At 35.1% G+C, this 13,014-nt stretch overlaps 1 protein-coding gene across 1 annotated transcript; it reads right to left on the bottom strand.

Moving 5' to 3' along the window:
* Positions 1-2,453: 2,453 nt before the first annotated feature.
* LOC128527658 (uncharacterized protein C14orf132) lies at positions 2,454-12,801 on the bottom strand. The gene is given in 4 exon segments (XM_053500120.1): positions 2,454-2,460; positions 5,931-6,009; positions 6,012-6,189; positions 12,775-12,801. Coding segments are annotated over 4 exon segments (291 nt in total).
* Between the last annotated feature and the right edge of the window lie 213 nt (positions 12,802-13,014).

The raw sequence follows: 13,014 nt of genomic DNA, 5'->3' as shown, positions 1-13,014 counted from the left end.
CTGCACTCTGATTATATTAAAACTTTTGTTGGCCGCATTGTCTTATCAGCGCTTTCCGTTCAAGACTGCTGTCTCCCCAGTCACTGCTGTGCAGGTGTTACATCAGTTCATTTGTGAAAATGGATGCCCCACTTGTGATTTGCACGAAAGAAGCAGCATGCAATGCTTTTTTTTTTTTTTTTTTTTGTGGTATGAGGGTGTACCTGGTGCCAAAACAACTCACGGAAGAGCATAAACAGAAGCATTTGGATATCTGCAAACAAAATTCAGAATGATACTCTAAGGAATGTGAAAGTTTCTTAAAGATACTCATTACCAGATTCATCACTATGAGTCTAAAAGAAAATGCTAAATTTTTCTGCGATTCTTAAAAGCCAATACTGGAACATTATCAGGAAAAAGGTTCAACAATTAACACTGCTCGTTATAGTGAGATGTTTATTGAAGAGCTGAAGCCTAAACTTCAGATTAAACACCAAGGGTGTTGTAACCTTGCATGAGGATGCATGTCCACACCATTCTCTGGAAAAACTTTGTTTCGAGGTGTTAGACTCGTCCCTATACTGTAGTCCTGATCTTACTTTTACCTGCTGGGTTCCTTAAAAGTATCCCAATGAGGATTAAGACACACTTCTGATGAAAAGCGTTGCATTTGTGGCTTGCAGCTTAGCCTAAAACATTTTTTTTTAATGAGGGAATACGAAAGCTTGTTGAAAGATAGACAAAGTAATCAGGGAAGCTACAGGAAGCTAAATGTTTTAAAAACAGTCAATTAAAATAATTAATTAAAGCAAATTCTACAATTAGAGTGCTGTTGATTTATAATTCACCTTCTAATTATAAGATGTTATTTACAGTAAACTTTAGTCCTGTAACTTTAAGGATTAAAATAAGCACAAATGCAAATAAAATCTGCATGAATACATCCACACAGAAATATTATATCAATCTGTTACTATAATAACAAGTAATTCACAGATAAACCATGACATAAAATGTAACAATAAACCAATAATTTGAATAGTGTCATTCTTTAATTGGTAATACAAATCTAATCTAAAAATATCTTTTTTGATAAAAATCATCTTTATTTTGCTGGGTTATAAGAAATGTACACTTTATCTTATTATGGGAAAAGGCATCATACCATAAAGTTAGTAATTATCTATTTTATATACAATAAACAACAATATATACAATAAACAACAGTTTATTCCTTAAACATTTAAAACAATTCTTTATGCAAAGTATATGAACTTTACATCATTAATCATTTCAATATAAAGTATGGTATTAATTTAAAAAAACGTAAAGGACATGTGGACAGAAATGTGGAAACTACAAAAGCTAAATTAATACATGCATTAAGACATAAACACTGACTGGAGTTAATTAATTTGTGGTCTCTTACCAGCTGCATTAGTTATAACATTTCATCACTTAGTTAAACATGCATGCTGATATTTGTTTTTATACAACTATGGTTGCTCTTTTGGTACTACTGTACAAGTTGTTAAAGAATGCGCATAGTGCCAAAGTAAGATTTTATAAAGTCATGAATTAATAAATATTGACAACATAACGCATCTTTAACACAATGTGCTCTACTCTGTCTCTCCTTTTTCCCAACTTAAGACATCCAGGGAAGACAAAAAAAAAATGTAATCAGGCAGTATTTACTGCATTTTCTTAGTATTTAACCAGGGAACAATCACAAATATATACAAAACGTCAGGACCACACATCACAAACATTACTGCAATCAACTGTGTATTATAAACAAGGCCTAAGAAAGAATAGGAAGCATCTTTGGAAGCCATATGTAGTTCTGGATTTGAAAAAGTAGCACATGGGAGATGACGTATATGGTACAGCCTGTATAAATATTGAGCCCAAATAAATACCACTTCAAGGGTAGATCAGGTCAGGCGCTTACCACTGAATATCTTTTGCACGTACATTCCTACCATGAAAACACACACAATAAAATAAAATGGAATACAATAAAAAAGAAATAATACTAAATAAATAAATAATGCTCTACTTTGTCGTTCAAAATTTTTATTTCTGGCCTAGTGAATATAAAAATCCAAATATCTGCATCGTCAAATCTTGCATCTCCAGTGCAAAACTTTTGAGCAAATGTGTTGGTGCTTTTTGGGTCCGTATCTTCTAGAATCCCGTTTTATAATAATAACCCACACCCAGTCACCTAAACATAACTGCGGAGACCTAATATAGACATCAACTTATCAATAAATAAATAAATAAATGAATAAATAAAATTATCCTGCAATCAAGGATACTATCTCTTTTTTTACCCTCTTATGAGTAAATATTTTACATAAAGAAAAATTATCAGCAGCAATTATCATATCTTGATAGTGTCAGAATTCTTCAAGTGTCGTACCATCAACTCAAGGGGAACCTTCTTGTCCTGATATTCAAGCTCCTCACAACCTGAAAGACAAGAAGGCACACTGCATATTAACTGCCCGCACACACACACACACACACACACACACACACACACACACACACACACACACACACACACACACACACACATTTTCAAGAGTTGCATGCACAAGATTTGCAAAATATTTGAGATTTTTTTTTTATGGAAATGCATTACAGATATCAAGTTTGACAAAAACTCAAAAAGCTGCTGTTCCGCTAAAGATCAAAATACTTAAGGTACGTTAAATTAAGGTTAAATATAAGCAGAAATACAGTAGGGGAAAAAGTATTAATCAGTCACCAATTGTGCAAATTCTCCCACTTAAAAAGATGAGAAAGGCCTGTGATTTTCATCATAGGTACTCAACTATGAGAGACAAAATAAGAAAAAGAAAAATCCAGAAATTTTGTTTCTGGTGTCCTTTGACAGCTCTTTGGTCTTGGCCATAGTGGAGTTTGGAGTGTGACTGTTTGAGGTTGTGGACAGGTGTCTTTTATACTGATAACTGATGCCATTAATACAGGTAACGAGTGGAGGACAGAAGATCCTCTTAAAGAAGAACTTACAGGTCTGTGAGAGACAGAAATCTTGCTTGTTTATAGGTGACCAAATACTTATTTTCCACCATAATTTGCAAATAAATTCTTTAAAAAATCCTTCAACGTGATTTTCTTATTTTGTCTCTCATAGTTGAGATATACCTATGATGAAAATTACAGGCCTCTCTCATCTTTTTAAATGGAAGAACTTGTACAATCGGTGGCTGACTAAATACTTTTTTGCCCCACTGTATGTGTTTTCGATGTTTTAACACTTTGTCATTTTATGTTTAAACATCAAGTCATTTAAATGCAAGCACATTGCACATAATCTTAGAGAAGTGTCGGAAAGGTGGGCAAAAAGTTAAAAAAAGAAAAGTCTTTTATGTCACAGTAGAATCCTTACAAACTTCATTCATTCATCTTCAGTAAGAACTTTATCCCCTTCAAGGTGGATCTAGAGCCTATAACAGCATGAGGCAGAAATATAATCTGAATGTAATGGTAGTTGATTAAAAGGTACCTATGCAGACAAGCGTTGATCACTTGTTTACAGCTAGAGGTGATTTACTATAGCCAGTCTGCATACCTTCTATGTTTTTAGTGACATCAAAACTTTTTTTTAACATTCCAACCAATTAGGTCGCAAGTTTTGGTCGAAAAAATATATAACTTTAAGGAATGGAATGTATGAGAAACATTTGTCTTGTTACCGTGCAACATGTTAAATTCAACTGCCAACATTCCAATAACTTGCCTACTTTTAGGACACCAGTACACAAAGTGACATCCCAATTTAACTGTGTCTGCGTGCAGTCAAGTCACACAAGCAGCTCCTCTTTTCTTGAGGAAGCTGGAGCGAAAGTAAACAACTTCTATCGCATTTTGAGACTTTTGAGACAAAATGTATTTAATCCTTATTACTTGTATTAGCTAATAAATTTAATCTACAGTATGTTGAAGTGTCATGTAAGCTTCTTTTGCACATCAGCACAAAAGTTTTTTTTTCTTTCCTGGAAAAAAAGCACCATAACCTTAAACAAAGCTAAAGAAGAGGAAGCTAGGGTGAAAATCTTACCTGCATGGTCAGATGACAGTCTTGTTCTAAACTTCCTTCTGTGCATGGACTCAATTATGTGCTTGCAGCACTTTAAGGCACATTTTGTGGTAAGTGTGTGTCAGTGATGTACACCCATGCCTCCATTGACTCTGGATTCAAGTACACAGCCAGACTGCAGCATGGCATTGTGCTTCGATATGCTGCTTTGACCCAATGATGGCAAGAAAAATAACAGAACCTGTCCATTCCACTGAGGATCATGCGGAAGAGGGGTCCATGGGTATTATAATAAATAAGCATGTGCAAACCTTATGAGTGTAATTACCAGTGGGCCAACCAAATTGTTTTTCTTTTAAAGTAAGAAATCAAATCATTAGAAAGAGGATATATGAATACAGGATGCCTACTGGTTAGATTATATTAATCTGCTTTGACTTCATTTCATCCTCCTACTTTGACACAGAGCAGATGGCAGTATAAGCTTTGTTCATCTTTGAACACTGGTGCAAATAGGGGATAAAAAAAAAAAACAATATGGTCAAATTAGCTTTGTTAATCTGTGGTTTCAGAAAACAAAATTGCTTTCCTAATTGAATAAAAATATGACTTAATATGAGATAATTAAGCTGGGTGATTTGGTGCATACGAGGGGTGTCAGACCAGGACTTCGGATAAAATTGTTCATGAACAAAGGCATAGGACGATTAAAATTTACAGAAGCCTTTAAGCACAGTAGGTGATAAGACTCTCACCAGCACATCTGTAATGAGACTCTCACCAGCACATCTGTGATAAGACTTCTGAATGATAAGTGATGTTCATAGCCCACATCAGTCATTCTCATGAACATTCAGCAAGTGTAACACCTGATTATTAAAAAATCAACAGATACTTGTCTCCAATTTGCAAAAGAGATGCATCTGTCCGTGTCAACTACACACGCAATCATTCACCAACACCACTTGCATATTATAGGAACTCGGCTGGGGGTTATTGCCGCATTTTGCACAGTTAAAAGTCCTGGTTTGACTTGAACTGCACTTGTATAATATTAACAATAAATTTATAAACAATATAATTATAAACTTGTATAAATTAATTTGAATTCCATGTTCATTGTCACCCAAAAATAAAAGAAGTTTTCTTTTCTCACTAGACCTCTAATACTACTGCATTGCATCTGTATTTACTAAACATAACAATAGTATTATTTATTTATGGGGTAAAGGTATGTATGTTAAAACACTTGTACTTAATTGCTTTATAATACATATAAATGTTTAAAAAATCTAAGTATTTATATAGTGAGGATTTCTGTTAGGAAAGCTTTGCATTTTTTAAAGGCAGTCTCCAGTGACCGAGCTAAAGCTGTAACTTTAGGTCAGGGGGCTTTGCTTTTTTTCTCTAACATGAGCTGCATTTTTGCTTTATTAACGTCAAGAAATACAGTGAAAAAAAAAAAAAACTGGTAAGAAAATGATGCATGTTCTGCAGTTTCACATCAGGCATAAAGGCTGTGAGTGCTTTCAGTTAAAACCAGCTGCCCTAGTATAACTGTACAGTGCCTTTGAACAAGCAACATCTGTCACAAATTTATCACACTCTCATACACACACACAGCCTGTTTGAGATTTGGCTTATTACGAGTAAAGACCTACAGAAATAATTCCTAATCTATTGATCTGGCTGAAGACTTTCCTGCTAGAAACGTTTAACATGTACACATATTTCTGTGACTACACAATTCAGGACCTTAATTTATTCTAATATAGTATACATGAATATGCTCATGATCTGAATTACGCCATTATGTCCCAAAGACCTAAGAAAAGAAAGAAAATCGTATTCTACAGCTCGATTTTGTTCTAACGAGTGAGCAAAGAGAGAAAGCCAGGCTGTGTCCTTGCACATTACAGAGGCTAAAAGGCACAGACACACACCACTGCCACGACCACAATATTGCAGACGGTTGCAATGATGGCCACCCACAACCAGATGGCGTCGCTGGAGAATTTGCCCTCCTCCTCCTGCTCAGCAGGCCGGGAAAAGCTGGCATTCATGTTAGAGACAGATGTCTGGAGGGACGTATTGTCATTCAGCGGGGAATCCATAAAGGGGACAGGATAATGCTGTCAAGAGAAAGCATGTGATAATCACATAAAAGCATAGCAATTTCCAAATAGATTTTTCCCCATTGTGAAGCTTAACATTTAAATCTTTTTCATTTTAATTTCTATATGTATAATTTAGAAAATTTTATTATAAAAAAATATTAATTGTGTGGCTACATACAATACTTAAAGTAAAAATAAATTAATCAAAAAGCTGCAAGTGGTGGCCACCAATTCAAAATACAGTATTACCACTTGAAAGAATTCCATCGATTATATTAAAAAAACACTTCGTCTGAAATTATTGTTAAACTACCGAATCTGGACAAAAAATAGTATCCTGTATATAACTTCTTACTGATAGAGCTAAAGCAGTAGCATCATTTATAATCATAATGATGATAATTCCAACATCCTTCAACCTGATGCTAAGAACTTTGAAAGTTAGCCATTAGACAGGTTCCAGACCAGAAAACCTAACTTGGTTTACGCCTCATGTACTCCCATTCATCATGCAAATGTCTAATAGCTTCCATCTAAGCCTCACATATGGTGACACTGGCTTTCTAAAACAGGTGCGCTTTGAGTAGCATGGTCCGATTCACTTCCCTGCTGCTCTCTACCTCATTGCCTCTGTCTTTGCCATTGTGACAGGCTTCATTCATCACACATAGACACACTTATCAATCTTATGTCACTGACAGCAACAACTGTAAAGGACAAAAAGGACTTTTATGTGGTCTTGTTAACAGGACAGCAAATGTTTGTTAAATGTAAGTGGATACCAAAGGTTTCATAATTATCTCCATCTGAGCAGAAATATGAGAGTTTCTTTCATTTTAACTTAATATGGCTGAGATGTGCTCCTTCATTCTGTCTACAATTAAGGTTCAGTTAACTAAGGATGTAGCTTATCACGAAAACTGTACAAAAACAAAGAATAATATATTAACAAGTAAAAACACCATTTATTGCATACATGTCAACTATACAGGCCTACACCAGGGGAAGAATGTCTTTGAATTAGTGTTACAGTGGATCGAAGGCAGTGGCAACCCTGGGAATGAGGTGAGAATACACAGTAGATTGGAGATGACATTCCATCACAGAGCACCAAACAAATATACTCATTCACTCCTAAAAGAAATGTACAGTAGGCAATTCACTAGCCTTCTCCCATGGTTTTGGCAGGAGTGAGGATACCATAAAACCCAAAGAAAACCCATGGAAAAAGGAAATGTTTCCCACCGACAGTAATACTCAAACTATGGAAAACTAGTACATAAATGTGTACCAGACCAAAGAAGTCAATATATACAGTACAATAGAAGCTAAAGCTATACAGCAACTTTAATGGAGAAATAGAAGTACAGTGAATTTATTTTAATAGATACAAAAACTAAATGTATTACAGGCCCGTAGCCAGCCTAGTGCAAGGGGGGGGGTTCTTTTTGTTTTTTTTAAAAGGGGACCTTTTTTCTCAGTATTTTGTATTTGAATATTTACTCACATACTGCATTTTAGTGACATGTGCTAGATTAGCTTGTCTGCTGGTATCATAATGTGCATGCTTTTGAAAAATATTACCAATAATTATCTCATAATAATAATATACAAATATTACGGGGATCAGTTAATGTACTTACAAGACTGTGGGATGGATAAAAATTTTTTTTTTGTGGGCTTATTTTATTTTATGCTTTATTTAACAATTATTCATGATAAACTTCATTTAAATGCTGTCTACACCGCGTATAGACACCAGACAGCATCGCCTATGGTTAATAGAATAATTTATTAAATTTACTAATTTAATATAATAATGTATTAATTCAAAATAAAATGTTAATAAATCCTAATACTATGCATGGTCAAGCAGGTTTGTTTTCGCATTGAACTCGTCGTTCTTTCTTTTCTTTTTTTGATGAATTAACATTTTTAACATAATAAATTCACAGATCCATCAGATAGGCTACTGTCTGTTAATGTTTATTTAAGATGTTAGTTCAAGTTCAAGGTTAAGTAGGCTTTATTGTCATTACAACCATATACAGTTAGTACACAGTGAAACGAAACAACGTTCCTCCAGGACCAAGGTGCTAAATGCAACATAAATTTACAACATAAATTACCATAGACACTAAACTAGCTAACCAAGAGGCCTAGTTAGCTGGATAGCAGAGACAGGACAGAGAGACCTAACATAAATTACAAAATAAATTAACAAAAACTAACTAGCTAAGTAACATTTTTATAGACAACATAAAGTGCACGTGCACATGTGCAAACAAGAGCAACAACAAAGTGACAGTGTGCAACCATGACATAACAGAACATAAAATATGGTGTTGAGGTAGTGGGTAAACATAAACATTCCTTAAAACAGCAGCAAGAATTGAGGAATTAGTGCAAAATGTAGTCCAGTAATGATCATTGTGCAAAAGATTGTTAAAAACAGTGAAGCATTTACAGGTTGGTGTGTACGATAATTTGGTGGTGTAGGTCAGTGTGTCTGCACTTGTGTTGATTAGTCAGTCCAGTCTCAATATTTTGAGGTAGTTGAGTTAAGCTGTGTGATAATGTTTGTGTTTGTGTGTGAGTGTGTTTGTGTTTATCAGTCCAGTCCCTTTTTGTTGAGGAGACGGATGGCTTGTGGAAAAAACAGACTTGTCATAGCCATTTAGACTGCTCAAGAAAAGGCACAAGAGAACTATTCTGTGTGTGATTTGGGGTTGACGATTAGCTACCACTTAACTAGCGTTAGCAATTTGATCTTGAGGTAGTAACAGACTTACTCTGTTTGGCAGTCTTTTTGAACATATTGTGTCGTGGGCGGGGTTTCGATTAGAAACCATCATGCTTTGTGGGAGGGGTTGTTATGTGTTCACCCTGTTGGGGATAGGTGTTTGTGTTAGTGGCTTCGGGCAGGTTGTGTGTGTGTTAGTTAGTTAGTTAGTTAGAAGTGTGTCTTGTAGATTGTTGACTTTAAAAAAAAAAAAAAAAAAATGAAAAAAGAAAAGTGCTGTTTATGTACCCAGCTGAATAAAATACCCCCAGCCATTTGCATCGGCAGTGAGGAAGCTCACTCGCCTCTCCAAGTTCATTCTTAGCGGTGAAAAACGGTACAATATGTTCAATATTCTGCGATAATGACGCTGCTGCCTGCTTTCTCTTCTGTCTCTCCTGCTCTTTTTCGACCCCTATTATACACCGCTGGATGCCGCCGCACACATGTAAAAAACGTCAGTTGCTGCGCAAACTTGTAACATGTTGCGGGTTTTTTTGTAAATTGTTTTGTAATAAAGTGTTATTTTAAATAATGGCAAACAATTTTAATCCGTCTAAAAAAATAATAATAATAATAACAAAAAATTCTGGACCTTTGGCAGTGGGGGGTGGGTCGTTCGAACCACCCGAACCCCCCCTGGCTACGGGCCTGTATTAGATAACACGAAAGGTCTTTTTCAAGTTAAGATTTTTTTTTTAGTTTTTGAAATTCAAACCGAGTTTTAAATACAGTTAACGATTAAAAAATAATAAATCTGAACTATAGAAAAGGAGTATCAAGGTTTATGGGGAGGGTCAGTTGATTGAGTATCTCAGGCTTCAGTTCCTGAGTGCAATTGACTGCAGCAAGATCAGGGCTCTGGTTTGCAGTGTACACGTTGCTGCGCTCTCCAGCCAAAGAACGCATCAATTTGACCAGTCCTAATGGGAGAGTGAACGGCAATCTTTGGATGTACTGTAGCACTCTGAACAGATTAGTGTCAACCTCCTGAGAGATGATGGCTTTTATCAGCCATTCTTGCAAGTCGTTCTTTAACTATTTTTACAGATAGATAGATAGATAGATAGATAGATAGATAGATAGATAGATAGATAGCATTATTAATTGATCACACATTCTAAAGTGTCCTTTTTTATTATCCCTATTAAACCACATCTGTTTTTCACTGCAATTAGTAATTTACTAGTTAATGTCTTTTAAATACTTATGATTGCATTTAGGGGTTGCAAAGTTTGCAAGTTCCACTTGTCATTTTACCAAAAAAAAAAAAAAAAAAAAAGGAAAATGTGCCCTATCCTGAGATTTTACAACAAAGCACTGACACTAGCCTTACTGCAGACAGGTGTTATAATCCATCATTTTTAATTCATTGTGAGTCCAGACCTCCCAGTCAGTTTAAAACACATTTAATAAGACTATATTTTTCTAGAATTTCTGTCGCCATTAATTGAACACCTGCTCCTGAAACTATCATCTCCGTTCCCTGCTGTGACACAAAAAAGCCTGCCAATATACATCCAGCTTAAATGAAACTTTTTGACTGTGCATAACTATGATGGATGCGAATTTGAGTGGGTCACCTACGTAATTCACCTGTGTCAATAAATTACTGAAAAACAGTTGAGATGACAAAATTAGCCATTGTATGTTTTCAAAACCTGAACTTTCATCATTTTCAAAGCTAAATTACACAACAGTGTTAACAACCCATTTTTTTTTTTTTTTTAAGTACAGGAGGGAAGGGAGTAGATGAGAGCTGATGCCAAATTGAGATACTGCAATTGATATTCTGTCAAGTCATTACAACATAAGAAGCTTGATTAAATAGCTTTCCCCTTTCTGGTTATATCTATAATAGCCATTCGGCTCAGGCAAAAATATTAGGAAAAAGATATTAATGATTAAAGAAAGGCAATATGCAGGGCCGCTGGTACTCATAAACCTGCATGTACTATGTGTGCATTTTTTTTTATGATTTTGGTCATTTTTACATTACTGGGAGTCAATGCACATTTCTTTTTTTTATACTTAGCTTTACTTGTGTGTTATCAGGCAAATACATAGTCAACAATTGAGCAAAAGAAAATAAATTAACATTTTCCAAGCTTTTGAAAATATAAAGTGACCTGTTGTTCTCAGTAAAAATTCTGCATAGACCAACTGAGTCTGGCCTTTAAAATGTATGAATTAGGGTAATCAAAGTTCATCATGGTGTTGTCATCAGTAACATGCCAAAAGACAAAAACAAAACAAAAAACAACCTGAATGAATCTCTCTTGCTTTTGCTTACTCACTGTCCAAGTAGTCATATGTGTATGCATTGCACCTAGCCATTAAAGGTATGGAATAAATGTGGTTCTTGTGCGTAAAATGAAATATAATCCTGCTGGCACCCCTGTATCCAACTTAGTGTGACTAAGATGATTGGCCTAGTATAAGTACTTAAGTAAAGTTTGACAAGAGGATTTGGTGCCTGATTTTTTTTTTCAAAAGAGAAACCAATTCAAAAACAAATGAAAAGGTTTTATAAATAGGCCATTTAACTGTTCAACATGATGCTTACTTGACTCAGCCATGAGCGTTTATAAGCACAAATTTTAACAAGTTATCAAATTCTTACAGCACTTCAAAACCACAAACTCAACAAAAAGTCATTTAATGTAAATTTATTAATGATGTCCCTTTCTTACATCACTACTAACACTTTGGTTAAAAAATAGTTTGATAATATTAAAACAATTAAAATTATATTTTTAATACAGCCATAATAAAAAATATTATTAGACAGCTGGTACAGATCAGCTAGCCACCCTAAAGAAAAATGTGACAGAAATACAAACCTTTACACTCAGTGTTTATGGGGGTGTCACAGCAGTAGTGCATATTGTTATCCTGTCAGAGCTCCCAGATCTCAGGTTTGATCTTGATCTCAGGTTGTCTGTGCATGTACTCTCAAAATCCGTGTGGGGTTTTCTTTTAGTTCTACTCATAAACACATACTAGTAAAGAATTGCCCCTAGATGTGAATAGTGTCATACAGTAGACTGGCATCTCCTCATGGTGCATGGAATTTTTTTTTTGTATTATATATGCAGTTTTGTTCAGCTTGGTGAATAAAACTAAGCTTGTTTGACTGCGCTACACAATAGATTGCATAGATTAGATAGAAAAACATGATGCTTTAAGATAAAAGATACAAGATAAAAATCTAGCCATAAATCACCTTTATGCTTCAGTTTTGTTTACAAGGTTTCACTTACATGAACTTTTCTCAGCCATTAAACAGACTTTTGTGCTGAAGCCACGACTTATACCTATACATTTTTTCCTGTTTTACATATTTTCCAAATTATTTATACATGTAAGTCTCTCTCACTCACTCACTTAACGTCTATGCCGCTTTATCCTGTATACAGAGTTGCGGGAGGCCAGGAGCCTATCCCAGGAGATGCAGAGCACAAGGCGGGGTACACCCTGCATGGGGTGCCAATCTATCTCAGGGCACACACATACAGTACACACACTCACATGCTCATTCACACACTACGGATTATCTGCATGTCTTTGGACTGTGGGAGGAAACCAGAGTACCAGATAGGAAACTCCTTGCACATAAACCTAAGCGAGACTCAAACCCGGACCCGAAGGGTGCAAGGTGATCCAGTAAGTCACCTTGCCGTTTAGATGTAAGACATAAAAAAAAAAATACTATTGCACCTTTAATTATTACTAATTTAAATATAACTTACAGGTACATAGACATTAAAATATTAATTAAACTTAAGTGATTGAAACAGTAGAGCAGGTGTTCTTACCTGTGCTGGAATCAGAGCAAACTCCATCTCCACTGATTATATTAAATGCAAACTGTTTAAACTTAAACTTAAAGAGTTTCCGTCGCGAAGTCTCATTAAACTGTAAAGCAACAATTATTATTATTATTATTATTATTATTATTTGCTCCTTAACGGCACATTCCTTGTAAACGCATCTTATTCCATCCTTATCTAAACAGCATATTCGTTTGCCTTTTGCCTTAAATAAAGTTTAGTTTA

This window comes from Clarias gariepinus, chromosome 7 (assembly GCF_024256425.1).
Source record: "Clarias gariepinus isolate MV-2021 ecotype Netherlands chromosome 7, CGAR_prim_01v2, whole genome shotgun sequence".
NCBI lineage: Eukaryota > Metazoa > Chordata > Actinopteri > Siluriformes > Clariidae > Clarias > Clarias gariepinus.
The sequence above is the reverse complement of the archived record's forward strand: the minus strand, read 5'-3'. Positions and strand labels throughout refer to the sequence as shown.